Genomic DNA, 17713 nt, shown 5'->3' with positions numbered 1-17713 from the left:
TAAGTTAATTTAGTTGAATTGTTACTTAGTACTACGATTTAGTAGTATTCATCTTCACTTGTAAGTGAGAAATTTTACATTCGATTCTCGTAACGAATTTGAATCACATTATTATTATTATTGTAAGACAAGTCTACCCCTTCCCCATCTCTTTTAGTCATTTTTCACAATAAAAAAATTAAAAAAATAATAATAAATAAAAAAAAAATCTTTAGACGTAAAAACAAAAAAGGACCAAGCAGAAAACTCAATCTTCTCCCAGAACCCGATAGTGTGAAGTGCAGCAGCCAGCCACTGCCACTCCTCCAATCCCCCTCAGACTCCTCCGCACTATCAGCCAGCCATGGTTGGCGCATGTAACTTCACTTCATGTGAGTTCCTCCTCCTCCTCCTTCTACTCCTCCTCTTTCCCCAGCCTCTGCAAATTTTGCTCTTTTCTTCTTCTTCTTCTTCTTAAGTTATAATTTACTTTCTGATTTGATTTCTTTAAATTATGGATATTAGAAAGTTAGGAATTTAGTGTTTTTCTTCATAGGAAGTCTGGAGTTGACCTTTCGTAGTTTTTGGGTCTGCCTTAAAAAGTGCCCTCCAACTGTCCGATAAAATGCCTCAATGGGGGCTTCCGGGCTTGTGCTGCGCGCTTCTGCCTATTCCTTGCGCAAGTTGTGGCGTGGTACGCACACCGCAGCCTTCCTTAAAAGAACCTTGTAAAGAAACTAGTCTTAGTGCATTCATAAAACAACTTGTGTTTATCAAAAAACAGAAGACTATGTCAACTTTCCTACATGAGAAATGAATTGAAATCCTTACATATGATATAGATTACTTCTTTTAAGTGTAATGATTTATCGCTTCAACCGTATTCTATGCCCCAACATATTGTATACTTATCACGGACAGACTTGGTTTTTTAGAAACAACAACAACAAAGCCTTTTCCCACTAAGTGGGGTTCTTGGTTTTTTAGAAACAGTGATATAAATGAAACAGTGATATAAATTATGGACATAGTTTTGTTTAAGTTTATTTGTTTGATACGTTCGTTATTAATGGATTTAACATTTTCTCATGTTCTATTCAAACTTGTCAAGGTTTGGAGCAAATTTCCATCATTTCAGTTTTAGAGCTCTATTAGTTGATACACTCTATTATTATTATCGTGGGGACTGTTTTGTTGCTATTGTTGATAAGAAATATTAATGCGACCTGTTCAAAAAGCGTCCTCGTGGACAATGCTTGTAAGGTTTTTCCTTCTTAAGAAAATTGAGAACTTTTTACACATTGACTAGTAGGAGAAAAATTCCTGGATCCGCCACTGGTTGTAGCTAATGCCCTGCTTCTGTTTAGGCTTGGTCTCAGTTTTGGCTTTTGAATATAGCTTATATAGGCTTTTACTTGATTTTAAAATTCAATCGTCATTTTGTTTTAGATTTCAGCCCTTTGATCATATAACAAAGGAGATGATGGCAAAATTTTGACAGAATCTTTCAACTAAGATAGATGGCTGGGTGCCAAGGAGTCATTGTTTAGAGAGATGCATTCGAGTTTGAAGGTTCTGAGAGGTGGGTTTCCTGGCTTCTTGCTAGCTCTTCATTCACTTTCACTGGAAGTAGTGGCATCGGCATCAGTACATCTTGGCATATCATTTTTCATTGAAAGTGACCTAAGTTTGGAGGGAAGATTGGTGGTTTACTCTTGATTATGACTATATAAGAAATTAAGAAAAAGTGTTAATGGTTCTGAAAATCTCCCTTTTTCTTGCAGGAATTTAAGAATGGCTGCAGCCACCACTTCAAGGGCTTTTCTCTACTCCCATTACTACCGTAGTCTCCCATTCTTCTTTCCTCCTTTCAGTACTGTGTCTAGGTTACCCACCCTTCGTCATAATAACTTGAGGAATCCAATCGTTCTCTCTACTGTCAAGTGTCTTCAGTCCTCGTCTGGGCGTCCAAATGTGGTTGAAATTCTTGAAGAGAGAGGGTTGCTTGAATCCCTCACCAGCGAGCATCTAAGGCAAGTGTGCTCCGACCCCAATTTACCTCCTCTCAGAGTCTATTGTGGCTTCGACCCAACTGCCGAATCCTTGCACTTGGGTAACCTTATTGGAATTGTCGTTCTCTCATGGTTCCAGAGATGTGGCCATCACCCTGTAGCTTTGATTGGTGGTGCCACCGCTCGTGTTGGAGACCCTTCTGGCAAGAGCTTGGAGAGACCAGAGCTCGACCTTGAAACTCTGTCCCGAAACACCTCAGGAGTTACCAATACAATTATGAGAATTCTGGGTGGGGTTTCCGTCTTGAACAATTATGATTGGTGGAAAGAGGTTCGGTTGTTAGAGTTTCTCAAAGATGTGGGTCGATATGCAAGAGTGGGGAGCATGATCACAAAGGAGAGTGTGAAGAAGAGGTTGGAGTCAGAACAAGGAATGAGCTATACTGAGTTCACGTACCAGTTATTGCAGGGCTATGATTTCCTGCACCTCTTCCGCAATGAAGGTGTCAATGTCCAGATTGGAGGTAGCGATCAATGGGGGAATATAACTGCAGGGACTGAACTCATACACAAGATTCTCCATGTGGATGCTGCTGCATATGGCTTGACGTTTCCTCTTCTACTGAAGAGTGATGGAACCAAATTTGGCAAGTCCGAAGATGGTGCCATATGGCTTTCGCCATCCCTGTTGTCTCCCTATAAATTGTACCAGTATTTGTTCTCTGTTCCTGATGTTGATGTGGTCAGGTTTCTCAAGATTCTCACTTTCTTGGACATGGATGACATCAAACAGTTGGAGGGTGAGATGGAGAGACCTGGATACTTGCCCAACACAGCTCAGCGCAGGCTTGCTGAGGAGGTCACCCGTTTTGTGCATGGTCAAGATGGTCTGGACGAGGCCCTCAAGGCAACTGAAGCAATGAGGCCTGGTGCTGATACTAAATTGGACTGGAACACCATTAAAGCCATTTCTGAGGATGTCCCCTCCTGCTCTTTCCCTTATCATCAGGTCCTCGATCTCTCTCTTGTTGATCTCTCAGTTTCATCTGGTTTGCTTGACAGCAAATCTGCTGCCCGGCGTCTGTTGAAGCAAGGGGGGCTTTACTTGAACAACTCCAGAGTTGATAGTGAAAATAAGAGAATTGAACCTCAAGACATTGTGGACGGAAAACTTCTCCTTTTATCTGCAGGCAAGAAGAATAAGGTTCTGGTACAGATAAGCGACACCTGAGGGATGCCTGCCTGATGGTAATTATCCACGAAACCTTTACGATTCAAAAGGTGTATAGTACGAACTCATTTCATTGACCTAGGGTTATCTCTTCAAAGTTCCGTACATATACTCACGATGATGACTCTTATGTCTCTGAAATGCAGCGGATACTCGATGCGATCTGTGTACTCATCGCACAGATCTTCCTGCCTTAAAGATGACATTATTCACGGTGGTTCTTGAAGGCTAATGCCCTTGAGGTTTGACGCTTAAACGCAAATGTTTTCCCTGTGCTATTTAGATGATTTTGTTTGTGTCTCGTAATTAATTTGGTCCCTTGGTTAATATCATATTGATTGATCTATTCTTTTATCTAAAGTTGAGACGTCGATCTAATTTGACGAGTGCCTTGAAGATCTTATTCATACGCAGTATCTAATCCAACAACGTAGAGTCTTCAAGCTACTAACTAATTTTTATACCAAATATACACACTCTAAGTTGGCTCTCTCCAATTTTGCTCCCTCCAAGTTACAATCTTCCAAGCATGCACGTATTAGCCATGCTTCCTCGACATCAGCACAAACGAGAGAAGCTCCGTGGAGATTCGCCACAGTAAACTCGTATACTCTTTCAAATTCCTTTAATCTGGATGGTTGTTAGCTGAGAAGCAGATTCAGCATCTGCTTCTCAGCTAATAACGAATTGCTCAAGTCTAATTTCGGAAGATCAAGGTCGCGAAGCTTAACACCGCTAAGTGCGATTCATTCTCCCTAAGAAGTTGAGGCGAGCCGGCAAAGAGGAATCAATCCTCTCACATAAGATCAAACTAGTCTTCTCCCATAATTTCTCTGTAAAGTAATCAACCCTGTTGCCGGCTGCCCCTCTTGCAGGGGCTTTTTGTACACCAACAATGGTTATCAAACTAGATCGAGGACATCATCTGAACCAACGTGTGCTCGGACGAGATGCCGGAGCACATACCTAGCTACATAGTTTCTAGTCTTGCTTCCTACTCGATAGTGGAATTGCAGCTCCGCTCCTCCGCTCCTCCGCTCCTCCTCCTCCTCCTCCTCCTCTCATCCGTAACAAGACGGTTGGGAATAACCTTTAGGAGTCACAGCTTCCATGCCGAGAACTGAAGCCAAGGCACCCAAACTTGTTGACAAGAATCCAGCACTACTGCAATCCATCCCACTAAGACTGCGGCTATATGTTACAGAAGTGATAAACACACAAATCGAGGCCAGCTCTATGCACGGAAAACGAGGTGGGCTTATGGCACGTAAAATGAAACGAACACCTCACATGCTGAACGAGACGGATTCGATGCATGCAGAACAAGGCAAACTCCTAGGTGCTTAGAAAACAAGTTGGGATCCACTTGCGGAAAAATATATTTTGAAGAATATGAATATGAATATGATAGTTTGTTGAAATGGTAAGAGAAATAAAAGAAAAACTAACAAAAATGATTGAAATTCCTGGGGTGCCAGAAAGTCACGCATGACTTTTTGGCACCCTCAAGAATTTGAAACATTTTTGCATATTTGACCCTTTTTTTAACTTTTCGGTTTAAATATACAATTGTTGCTAAATAAATTGTAAATCCACTTCCAAATACATTCTAATGATTTCCTTAATGCTCATGGAAAATATAAAGAAAATAAAAAATTTGCATTTTTTTTACAAAAAAAGGCGATTAACACTTACAATTTTCAATTGGTTTTGCAAATTCTTACATAAATCACCGTTCAATCTATTTATTTTCACATTCGCCTCGCTGTGAAGTTTTAAAAATTAAAGTGTTTTAAAAAGTAAGATAAAACTTTACGTTGAGATTCTTGAACGAATAGTGTTATAATCCATGGCCGCTTGACTGACGATTCCTCCGTTGTGGGTAAATGAAACCCCAACTCTACGAACTCAAGAAAGGGCTGTACATCAGTAGTAGGGGTGTTGAGACCGAAGCGATCACCCTCGGCAACAGATAGGAGGAGAACCGTTTTCACTTCTTTAGTTTTCGTTTTTATTTTAAAACTGAAAGCGAAATAATTATTAAACACAGAGCAACTTAAATCCAAATTTAGTCTAGAAAATATTCACGTCCTTATTTTTCATTACATGAAAGAATTAGAAATATCCATACCTTACATCTCTACACAGCTACATACAATCTAGAACTAGCTTTACAAATTACACACTGCATATCTCCACTGCCCCCATAACTTGTACACACAACACCCACACCACCATGTACATACTCGTGTGTATTTTATTTCTTTTCTATGTACGACGTCGTCTTAATTTTCGACAAACACAACCCCTTCACATGTTCTCAGTCAGATGTATATACCAAGGTCCATAAACACTAACCGATACGGTGGCTGCCACCACTAAAACCTCCGCGGCTTCCCCCAAGCTGTCGGTCAGCGCAACAGCTCCAACTTGCCGGAGTGCTGTTTCCGCTAATTTTCTTCCTAGGGATCCACTTCCGCCAAGAACCACTCCCCTTGCAGCCGTATATACAGCACGAGAAACCCTTTTAAACACGGGATCCTCAGCTTGCAAGCTCCTTCCTAACATGCTCGTCATAACTGCCTTCCTTGACCGAAGTTTCTCGCTGTCTACAACTTTGTTACTGTCAATCGAGAAGTCACTAATTGATTCAACAATTTCCTCCATGCCAGCATCTTCGACACTGTCCAAGGTTCCCAAAAGTCGCTCCGTGCATTTTGATACTATGTGTTCCATGTCTATAGAGCTGGTTACTACCCTCTCGCTTAAAAGGGTTTGCCGGCAAATAAGGATGCTGCATTTACATATTTTTCACCGGGGATTAGAAATCTATGATATAGTCACTCAAAGCAAAGATAACTGAAACGTTGATCATTTAGGAACGTTACTTTTTATGCACTAAAAGAAAAAAGGAAACCCCCCTATTGTTTCAAGTAAATCCAAGTGCGCGCTGCTAAGTTACCTTATGGAAGTAACAATAATTTTCTGAATTTGAGCCTGAACAGCCCTCAGCCTAGAATGGTTAAGCTTGAAAGTCTCAGGTAGAGCCTCTTCAGTCAAACCAGACACACCGCTAACCAACTTCAACAAACCAAGCCTCACCAACAAATCAACTGTTTCTCCCTTACATTCCAGTTGTTGAATACCTAGTCCAAGAGAAACAAACACATATTAAACAAAGAACACGGAACCCACTTTGCGATTACAAACATCCCTTTAATAAAAAAATTACGAAAGTAATTTCCGTACTCAAACCTGTGCTATTAGAAGCAGCAGAAGTAGAAGGGGAATTTGATTTCACCAGAAAGCTTCCACCACTTCTAAGGGCGGTGGAAGGAACAAACCCCTGAGATGGATTATCACCACTCATCAGAGTTGAGCAAGAGATTGTATGTTCTTGCCACTCCTGATCTTTGCAATCCCACACCGCTGAAAGCCACTGTGCTGTAACTGGTAGAGAGGTATTGGCATCCGAGGGAGATCCATAGCGATTGGCAAAAGCTTTTCTCAGGTATTCCACACCAGTTGGCCCCTTTAACAAAGGTTCCATAATTCTTATACGTGCTTTGCTAATCTCTCGTTTAAGCGCCTGTCACAAAATCCAGCATTACATTACTCTGGGGGAATCTTGGTATTTCAATATGTATTTCAATATACATTATTACACTTTGAATCCACTGACTAGTGTTATATGTAGAATTTTTAACAGAAATGTTTGAAATACTGTGTTTTGAGATATAAAAGGCAACTATCAAATACACTGAAAACATTTTCAATTCTCATGCAACAACTCGCAAATACTACTACAACAAATACACATACAGTACCAATAATTCAATGAAAGACGTTACTATTACCCTTCTGAAACTTATTGCCCATAGGTTTCTATTCCACAAAAGAAATTAATACAACGCGAAACCTTTTTCAGATGTACAACTAAAACTAGAGACATACCTGAATCTGCTCTAGAACAAAACGCAGGCCCTTGATCATTGCCAGGACACTTGAGCAGTTGGAGTCGTCCCTGGTTTGACATATCTCATCTAGTTCTTTCCTTAAACTCTGGTATGTGGCCATCATTTCATCATCAGTCGCTGGAGAGGACAGCCTTCGCAAAGTGACCAATGAAAACTCTAGGATCTTTCCCAGGTAATCAATGTCCAGGTTACCAGATTTCAAAACCTAAGGACAAAGAATAGAAGTTAATTTTCTATACATGCATGCAAAGTAATGTTAGAGAAGACAATTAATGGTGCTGCTACCTGAGAGAGAATATCCACATCAATAGCATCAAAAATCTCTTGCTTCCAGCCCCGTGGAGCCATCTCACAGATTTCATCCCTCACCTCCGTCATGAGTTGAATTATTCTGTCATAGTTGGGCTCATCCTCTTTTACAGATTCAATTACGCCATCCCAAAAAGCCTTCTCCATTGTCTGTCTTATCTTTGACTGGAAAATATAATACCCATCAATCAGAAAAGTGGTAAAATTTCTGGCTCATCATCAGTAAATACATGTGTAACAACAAACAAAATATCCCTTTCAAAATATGACCACAAATAGATGAAACGGCATTACTTATGAGTCTGTCAACATCCAAAACAACAATATTTACATTTTTAACTTCAACCACTAATATTATTTACAAATATGAAATGCACAAACCTGAACATTGTTTGGATCTTCGTCAGTAACATTAAAAATATTGGCAAATCCATGCTTCTGCTCATGTAGAAACTCATTCACAATTAATTCATTCTCTGTGACCAACTTTTGTGAAGAAGATCCAAGCTGCTGATCCAAACTGGTTTTCCTAGCAGAGGACACAGCTCCATGATGAGCAGTAGCATCTTCCCTAAATAAGGATCGGACTACACGACCTGGATTACTTCTCTTATCTGCACTAGCAGAAGGACTGAGTGTTGAACTAGGGGGACTTGGAGAAATAATGTGTGTGACCTGCAACCCTGATGGGCTTCCATTTTCCTTTGCTTGAAAGTATTTTAACCGTGTTTCGGATATAGCAGATTTCATACGCTCGATCCCAGCATCTCCACCTAGGTGCTGCACTTTTTCCCTCAATAGCTTTTGGTCTTCAGTAACCTACGCCAACATATAACTCAAAATGTCAGCCAATAAGTCAACATAAAGACACTGCTAGATTGTCAAAAAAAGAAAAGACAAAGTTGAACAATTCCTATAAAGGAAATTTGTAAAACTAGTCAATATTTAGCTTATTCTTTTACTGTATAGAAAAGATTGGCCCCTATCACTGAAAGAGATGAAAGTTAGCAAGCATGGATTTTCCTTTTTCAAAAGTGACATATATTATTTTCCCAAACATACTCGCAATGATGGTAATTGAAAACATAAAAGTTCGCAAGCAAGCAACAAGAATAAGTACAAAATGGAAAGAGGAAGGTGAGTAAAACCCATTAGTTTATAACAGAAAGTAAAAACCTAAGACGGAGTGGAGGGTGTGCCAGTTTGCCTTCTTTCCCCCTATACATAAATCAAATGATATTAAAGAAAGAGAAGTTTGATTTTTTTGCTGATGGTGGAACAAACCCAGTCTTCTTAAATATGTCACACAATTGTTTTACAAAAGAAATGAAGGAAAAAAATAATAAAAATCAATATACAACTAATGTACCTGTTTCTGAATAGCCTTCATATCATGAGTAAGATCACCAGTCACTCCTTCCGGAGTCATCTTGCAAGTTTGAATCATAGAGAGCTCTAAATGGCACGCTGCTCTCACCAAATCTTCCACTAATAGCTGAGCATCCTTAACCTTCCAACCCACAAAACAATTCAAGTAGGAGCACCATGCTTTATCAAAGGCTCCAAGCTGAGATCTGAAGGTCAAATGTTTGGGCGATGCGGAACCAGACTCATCATCAGAACTTTGCATGGGGCCGTCGAATATAACCTTTAGTAGTAACTCAAACTGTCTAACAAACTCTTCTGCAGATTTGGCCAGAGAAATTTCACGCTCTCCTCTACCACTGAAAACTGCATCTGGATGACCCAAAATCATGTAAGCACAAAGAACCACTCTCATCGGATATCTTGATAATTTAACAGAATTTCTAGCTGTGTCCCTGATGGAAGATGCTTTATTTGCGCTTCTACTCCTTAAAGATGGCCTTGGTGTAGTTCTCTTTCTTGGGGAAGCAACTCGTTTAAGAAGGTGATCTATGTTATCAAAGTTGGATGGATAATTTATTGAGGCAACAGCCCTGGAAACTTTTAACCGACTCTCAAGCCGGTCAAGAAGAGCTTTCACAGTCTGAAGGGTATCAGTTGATTCAATCAAAACTGCAAGCTGCTCAAATGGCATTGACTTGACAGCCTTTTCAGTAATTTTCAAGGCATCATAATCTTTTGCCAAAGCAAGTGTAGTTCTCCTCAGCCTGAGGAAACGCCTCCAACACCTATTAAATATCAACACACATTTAGGCTGAAAGTTGTAGTTTAAACTTGGGTAAAAAATAGAATATCAGCATTTTACAAGCTAAAAATTTTCATTATCATAGAAACAGGTGAAACTTAATCTAAAGCTTCATAACCATAAAAAAAATATAAACGGTTGACTCTGATGTACCTCCAAACACAACAAAGAATAATAAACATCTACTCGAAAATACGAAAACAACCACAAGGCTTTGACCCAGACCAAAACAACTCTCTGAGATCAGTATTTCAAAGGATGCATACCTTGCTAGCTTTCTGGAAAGAAGATCAGCCTCCTCGTGCATCCTATTCCAACTCACTTGAAAAGATATCTGTAGCTTTCCTCTTTGCCTTAGATACTCTGCTCTTTGCCTCTTTGCCTAAATGTATAACCAAAAAATAAAAGTTTATTAGGAAACACTAGAACAGCAACAAAAGCCCACCGGTAGAACTGAGAAATAAGTTGTGCTTGTGTAAATGAAATGCATACCCTTTGCAACCGATTTTCTAACTGCTCCCTCTTCGCCCTCCTTTCAATCTCACGTTGATGAGAGACGGACTTAGCCACTCTTTGCACTTGCAACATCCTTGCACATGCCCTATTCTTCTCTGCTTCCAAAAGTGCCAATCGCTTTTTTTCAGCAGCTGCACGTTTTTGGCTAATTGCAGCACGTACTCGGTCCTTGTACTTCTTCTCCCAAGCCATCTTCCGCAATAAGGACTGAGATGTCCTCTCCTTCAGAGTAGCCCTTCTTTGTCTATAAGCTTTGAGCATAAGCATTCTATTTGCCTCTGCCTGCTGAAAACGTGATTCCACTTTCGACCCAAGCTTTTGACGTTCCTTTTCAACACGCATTTCTACCTCACATTTAGCTGCTTGCCGCAATTCATCCAATTTCGCCAAGCGCATTTGAGCGTTTTCAAGAATGCTCAACCTGTTGGTTCAACAGTAAGCAACAGAATGACAAGATTAATCAGGACGTGGAGACTGGAGGAAGCATGGTCAACTGATGGATAGTCTAGTTTTGGTCCAAGTCATAACTTAGTAGGGGCAAAGAAAAGAGAGTAACTTCACGAAGGAAACAATTATCAGTTGGGGGTAAAAATCAATTGAAAAAATAGGGTCCCAATATATGCATCCAAGAGAGTCCCGGGTTCACTTTCTGGTGAGAATGAAAAATAATATTTTCAATCATGATAAGGAAAAACAGAAAGAGTGAAATCCTTCAAAACAAAGAGGGACTATTCAAAGCATTGTGGACCATTCAAAACATTGTGGACCATGAAACATTGGAAAGTGAAACTAAGCATCATTCTAAGCCAACAACATTAAAGAAGGGTGAGCTTCTTAAACAACAAAAATTCAACTATTCAAGTGTTACCTTTTCTTCTCAGCAGCTTGTAGCTTGGCTTCTAGTCGCTGGCCAAGGTCTTCCTCTTCAGACGAAGATCGGGAAGGACTCCTCGGCTTCGCCCGTGCCTTGCTTGACAACTTTTCATAGTGTTCCTGTACCCAAACCAGTTTATGAAATTCGAAAAGTCAGATTTAAACTATAAACTAGATTCAAGCAGACTTAAGAAACGATATAACAAAATTTTACGCCACAAAACACATCGCTTAACAAGAAAATACGATTACTGAAAAACAATACTGTTATTTGTTCCAGACTTGAAAACAGAGACACCCATGAAAAAAGGAAGAAAACCCAGATTTCAAACAACCTTACCTACCACAAGCAAAAGCAACACGCTTTAAATTAAAGGTATAAACAGTCTAACCATCTACAAAATTTACTTTAATTAAATAAAAAAACAAAACAAAGACTGAATCAAAATTCCCAAGGTGTTTTTGATATATGAAAATTTATAAAGTAAAACCCTCTTCTGTTCAATTGCGATAAAAAAGATTGTACAAAAGAAAACAATAAGAAAACAAATAAATTTGAATATCATCTCAAAATTTGGAACCAAAAAGTTCATAAAAGAGTAAGAGAAATTGATAACAAGCTACTCATGGATCCTTAATAAGTCAGCAATCAGCATCACCTACCTAAAATTAAAATTAAAAGAAAATTAAGAAAAACAGTTCTTGACTGAAGTATATGGCTCAGTCCAGTCTTGAATTTTCCCGCACCAAATTATCAACAAAATTTTCTCAGTAAACAAACAGAAAATTAGTGGGATAAGGTATTTTTTTTGTTGTTGTTGTAAACAAACAGAAAATTACAAATTCGAAAATAAAAATTCACGGATGAAAAACAGCATTTAAGAAATGAATAGTACAAATAGAGAAAGACAGAGAGGGAGGGAAACCTGACGGCGAAGATCGGCGAGTCTGAGCTTGGCCTGAATTTGTTCGGCGGTGTTATGACTCTTGTTACAGTCGACAAGGCTGAGCCTCCGTCTGAGCCTTGTGGGAAGTCTCGGAGGCGAAGAGAAGGACGACGCCCTTTCGTCGGCCGGAAAGTCCATGGCTATGCCGCCGCCTCCCCCTACCATGTCCCCTCGTCGTCGTCGCGTGAGTTGAGTTGATGATCAATCAGCACGACGTCGTACGGTCTGAAAATCGAATTCGCGAACCGATCAATCAATAATTTGAACGAATTAATAGAAAGTGAAACGTCGCGACCTCTCTCAGCTTTTGCGTTTCGTTTCGTTTCGATTGAAAGTTTCGCTTTTTGCAATTTGAAATTCGAAGATTTGTGTCGGGAGTTGGGTTTGGGTTTGGTTTGGGTACGGGCTGGGATTTTAATATTTATTTTTGTGGGGGAGGGGGAAGGATGGGACGAAATGAAAAGGCGTGAAGAGAATGAATGTGTGCTTACACATACGTATTATCCGTGTCCTTCACACGTCGTCTCTCGCCCCAACGGTATTATTTTAGTCTTTTGATTTTGTTTTTTGTTTCTTTATTTAAACAACAACACGAACAACGTAATATACATATATGATATAACGGATCCTTTCATAAGAGGGATCCTCATTTTTTTTTTTAAATTAAGAACACTTTCTTGACCTATATAATATGAAGGATTCTTTAATAAGAGGGACCCTGACACCGAATAAAATTTGGAAGGTTGAAGGTTGTTGTTTAGTAATTTAATTCAAAGACGGTTCATATTCTCATTACCTCTTCCTTGAAGGTAGAAAGTTGTTCCATGCCTAGCTATTTAAACCCAGTACTCATGTATGGAAATTATTCAGAAATTAATAATTACTTTTAAACTTGGTTTAGTAAAGTGTGAATTTCTTCCTATCCATAAACTCTTTATCTCTTTGGTGGATTCCTTAAAGTAGCGAGTTGCATATCTTTGAGTGTTCACTTGTGATTTCTCTTTGATCTCTTTTTCCAGTGTCAGATCCTCTTTTTTTTTTTTTTTTTTTTTTAAATAGGGACACTCTCTTGACCGTTGAATTGGCTTTAATGAAATTGTGTGGTTGAGGTTAAATCATAGGTCACACAATCTCAAACACACAATCTCTTTAAAGCTAAATCTAACGGTCAAGAGGTTATCCTCATTTTTTTTGAAAAATAGGGATCTCTGTTGTTAAAGAATTTGTACAATATAAATACATGCATTGAGGATGATTTTGAGGCTAAAAATACGGTTATTCTTTTTAAGTCATGTCTTATAAGTATGTGTCAATATAATATTATTCTTAAGCAAGCCCACCAAACAGATCTTATAGGATAGAATTGGATTGGCAAAGACTTGAAGATGAAACTTGTAACTTATATAAGGATACGTTACATAATCCACTCTATTGTGGATTCATAACCTATTATGTCCAGTCATATCCATCTCACATTTTGACATAACAAATAACGAACTAAACTCTAATCCATTTTAATTGATACAACCTATCTCAACCAACTCGTCAGAAATGCCTAATCTAGCGAAAGGGATCCTCTCTGGATCTCTTCCACCAAATCCATCAAGGTCCGCAATTTGGGCCCTTAAAATTTGATCTAATGGCTAAAGTTATTATAACTTTTTAAAATGGGTTTCTGTTTGTAGCCATTAAATCAATTTTCAAGAACTCAAATTGATTGACTTGATGGATTTTGTGAAAGGGATCCGGAAAGGGACCTTTCCGCACTCAAAAATGGTTGGAACATGACTTCTGCATGCGTAAAATATGTATGTATGTAGTTTGCATGTTCATATTAATTTGTGGGTCAAACTCTTTCTGATTTTAGGGGAAATGAATCAATGCTAGACGTGCTATTTCAAAAAGAATTAAAGTGTAGTGTTGGACCACATTTTTAAATTGTTTTTATTTAATTCTAAGTAGCGTTGTTTATTTATCAATACTATTATTAAGAGAAGATGACTCGTATTCTTTGACGTAACCGGATATGACGGTAAGTGATTACAAGCAAAAAGAATTATGAATCTAAAAAATTGAACAAGCAAAGGGTAGAACAGTAAATATACATTGCATATGTTTTTTATGGCCAATTTTAAAAGAACAAATAATTTACGTGTCATAATACAAGTGGATAAAGGATATCTCTCTTCCATTATAACCGATGCCATCATTTCCATTCCTCATGATGAACAGGTTTTTTAAATGAAAATAAATAAAAATTGTGTACCGACCATATTATTAAAAATTGGTTTCAATTTTTCATTTTATGGATATAAAAAACATTGAATTATAAGGTAAAATAATAGCAACGTATTTTTTAATGTACCGATAAACTTAGGACGTAATAGGTTGAAGATGAAGATTTTAATCACCATGACAATCTACCATTTTTTTTAAAATATAACTTTTCAGCTCATTTAATATGATTCATTGGACGTAGTCAATAAAAAGGTGATTCATTGAATCTAGTCGCGTTATTTTGAATACAATTGATATTATCTAAACTTATATGTGATGTTTTTACAACGACAACAACAACAACAACAACAAAAAAAAGTGATGGAGTATATTAAATCTTACAATGGGCTAACCATAATAATTTGGATTGAATTTGACTTTAGTGAGAATCAAATATAAAACTTATCACTTACAAATAAAGAGTTATACTATTAAACTTGTTGTACTAAGTGACATTTCCGATCGTTATTCTAGTCTAATTTAAACTGTATGTAAAGAATCCAAATGAATATAAAATAAAGGATACATTACTCTAATTAACTTAACTACGCAAAGATTTTTTTAACCGTTGACATTTGAAATATTTGCACTGTAACTTTGGAATTGAAAGCAATTGTGAGAATACACGAAGAGTATCATATCTGAAATTAGCAAGTATTTAAATTTTTTTTCACCCGTAATTTAGATTTGTCCCATCAGCAACATCTGGAATACATCTAGAATATAAAAGCATTTCTTGTAGCTACAACCACAAAAAGGTTACATCAAATTTAGGTTTGATTTGCTATAAATCCTACAAAGCACTACCATGTGAGAATGGTCAAACTCGAATCATAGCCAAACTACACTACCCCAATAGTCATATTGTTTTTTAAACCAAAAACAAACAAAAAAAAAAGTAAATTAAATAAAATTACCTTAACTATTGGGCTAGTTACAGTTTTATACTTCATCTTTAAAAAATATCAATGTCATACCTCATCTTACGAATTTGTTACAATTTAGAACCTTCCGTCAGTTTGTCTGTCAATTTTTCTGTTAAATAGTGACGTAACTTGAGACGGAGCCCACTTTCAATTCCAACTAGATTAAAATTTTAACTAAATATTAAAATTAAAAAATAAAATAAAAAAACCAAACCAAACTAAACCAAACCCACACCCAGATCCCCTTCCTTCCCCTTGCAACTCCCGCCCTCTCTCTTCCTCCATCTCCACCTCCCTCCCATGGTGCTCATCCCCCTCCCCCTCCTACACACCCATCACCTTCTCCATGTACGCCCACTCTCTTTCCCCATCGTCATCGTCTGTACCATGGCAAAGTTGCTTCGTGACTGCCTCTGTAGTACGGGTTCCTGGCCCCATTTTCTTGCTAATTTGCCTGGTACTCGGCTCTGATTCCTAATCGAACCCTCTGTCTCCTTTCCCCTTGTTGTTTTCGTTCTCCATCTCGCAAAACGTCGCCTTGGTTTACAAACCGTTACAGAAAAATGCGACGAAACTAAGGCCATCTCCAACTGAACGAGGGCCAGAGGGCTCATTTTATCCTTCTGGCCCTCCAAGATATTAATATTTTAATAAATAGTATAGAGTCATATTTGCTTCTATCTCCAACTGAGGCCCAAATGGTCATATGGCTCGTTTTAACCCTGTCACAAAAAACGATCTCCAACCGAGGGCCAAACATAATTTATTATTTAAATTTAATATTATTTAATGTTGCATAATGGCTTAGGAAGTTATAGAAAAAAAAAGAGAATTTAAAAATTTGTAAAAAAAAGAAAAAAAAAGGGTCTACCATTCATGTCGGCTATAATCAACAGGAATAAGTACAATATTGTCGGATATATCCGATAGAAAATGTATTAATAATGAAAAATCCAGCCAGCCAGCCTTTGGCCTTTTGTTGTCTAGTGGGGCCCACGAGCCATTTGGCATAGCCTTCGGTTTGAAACGGTTTTCGAGCTATTTTTGACCCTCTGAACCCTTTGGTTAGAGATGGTATGAAGGGTTGTGCGCGATGTCGCAGATGGCGAGGTTACCAGTGATGGTGTGCTAGTTTGCGCTAGTTTTAGAAAGGATAATAGGGAGGCATGAGGGAGGCTGCGAAGGTTTTCTGGAAAAGCCAAATAGGGGGTTTTAGGTTCTTGGAGAGGGTGATGGGTGTGTAGGAGGGGGAGGGGGAGGAGCGCCATGGGAGGGAGGTGGAGATGGAGGAAGAGAGGGCAGGAGTTGTAAAAATGTAAGGGGGAAGGAAGAGGATCTGGGTGTGGGTTTGGTTTTTATTTTATTATTTTTTTTTAACATTTAGTTAATTTTTTAATAAAGTTGGGATTGAAAATTGGCCCTTTCTCAAGCCACGTCACTATTTAACGGAAGAATTGATAGACAAACTGACGGAAGGTATGAAATTGTAACAAATTCATAAGATGAGGTATGGTATTGACATTTTTTTAAAGATGAGGTATGAAATTGTGACTGGCCTAATAGTTGAGGTAGTTTTATGTAATTTACCCCAAAAAAAAAAACTTAGTTGGCTGCTTCGTCTTGAAAATTCACCTTTTTGAGAACTTGGAACACATTTCATCTTACACTGCCCACTACCATGTGATTCACCAATCCCAATAATAGTATCCAGAACATGTCGTATGAAATATGAGCTTGGGATTCGTTCCTAACCACTGAGGCATCCTATGTTCGTTCTCAATAGCCATATTTCATTCATGGAAGCTTTTTTGCTCACGACCATAAGTTATGGTGTATGCTCATTATACACTTAATCATCTGTCTTGTGTCTTTTTGCTCAACTTTGGTTAATTTTTTTTCAAAATTTAAAAATGTAACATTTAATGTGAAAGTTAATTAGAATTATATGAAATAACACGTAACAGATGATTAGTTGTATGTACACTATTATTTATAGTTGTGAGTAATTACCATTTTGCCCTCTTTATGTAAATATTGTGTATAAAAAATGAGGGTAAAATAGAAAAAATAGGGATATGATTGTCATTTTCTCAAAAGAAATAAAATTACTATTTTGCCCTCCTCATGTTAATATTATGTAGTCAAAAGTAAAGGCAAGATTGAAAAAAATGAAAAAAAAAATTGACAATGGTTCTCTTAATAAAATAGAATACATAAGGCGTTTTATTAAATCACCATAAGATAATATAATAGCACAAAGAAAAGCCAAAAATATCGTCCAAAACCAAACGTGAAAATAGTATTAAAAAAAAAAAAATTATATACAATTTGAAAGGACACAAACACAACATTATTGATACCAAGAAACTTGTGCTCACAAGTCTTTGAAATCATGCATCCTCGAGATTGGCATGCGGGACAAGTGCACTATGGTGAGAAAGAGTTGTTGACTAATAATGCCCTTCCATTTTGCTCCATATTCTTTTCATGTTAGAT

General features: G+C 37.9%; 2 protein-coding genes across 6 annotated transcripts; one reads left to right on the top strand and one right to left on the bottom strand.

The window, feature by feature from the left end:
- The first annotated feature begins 236 nt into the window (after window positions 1-236).
- On the top strand, window positions 237-3605 carry LOC137748486 (tyrosine--tRNA ligase, chloroplastic/mitochondrial-like). 4 transcript variants are annotated; one of them, XM_068488660.1, is made up of 4 exons: window positions 237-371; window positions 1429-1561; window positions 1764-3239; window positions 3369-3605. In XM_068488660.1, exon 3 carries the CDS (start codon window positions 1774-1776, stop codon window positions 3220-3222), a length of 1449 nt encoding a protein of 482 aa, XP_068344761.1. In that variant the 5' UTR covers window positions 237-371; window positions 1429-1561; window positions 1764-1773; the 3' UTR covers window positions 3223-3239; window positions 3369-3605. The 4 variants fall into 4 exon arrangements, 3 of the variants coding, with proteins under 3 accessions (XP_068344761.1, XP_068344768.1, XP_068344749.1); XM_068488667.1 differs by having other exon boundaries at window positions 240-371; window positions 1481-1561; XR_011070070.1 differs by lacking the exon at window positions 1429-1561 and having other exon boundaries at window positions 246-371; window positions 1764-3272.
- A 1653-nt stretch (window positions 3606-5258) lies between these two features.
- On the bottom strand, window positions 5259-12478 carry LOC137712369 (uncharacterized). Of its 2 annotated transcripts, none has more exons than XM_068451460.1 (11): window positions 11994-12478; window positions 11063-11187; window positions 10171-10615; window positions 9945-10060; window positions 8878-9661; window positions 7890-8327; window positions 7485-7673; window positions 7177-7404; window positions 6472-6811; window positions 6185-6368; window positions 5259-6016 (listed from the first exon to the last, which is right to left on the bottom strand). In XM_068451460.1, the coding sequence occupies exons 1-11, from the start codon at window positions 12177-12179 to the stop codon at window positions 5533-5535; spliced, it is 3519 nt and encodes a 1172-aa protein (XP_068307561.1). In that variant the 5' UTR covers window positions 12180-12478; the 3' UTR covers window positions 5259-5532. The 2 variants fall into 2 exon arrangements, with proteins under 2 accessions (XP_068307561.1, XP_068307567.1); XM_068451466.1 differs by having other exon boundaries at window positions 6478-6811; window positions 11994-12477.
- Window positions 12479-17713: the final 5235 nt, after the last annotated feature.

Source organism: Pyrus communis, chromosome 1, assembly GCF_963583255.1.
Source record: "Pyrus communis chromosome 1, drPyrComm1.1, whole genome shotgun sequence".
Taxonomy (NCBI): Eukaryota; Viridiplantae; Streptophyta; class Magnoliopsida; order Rosales; family Rosaceae; genus Pyrus; species Pyrus communis.
The sequence above is the reverse complement of the archived record's forward strand: the minus strand, read 5'-3'. Positions and strand labels throughout refer to the sequence as shown.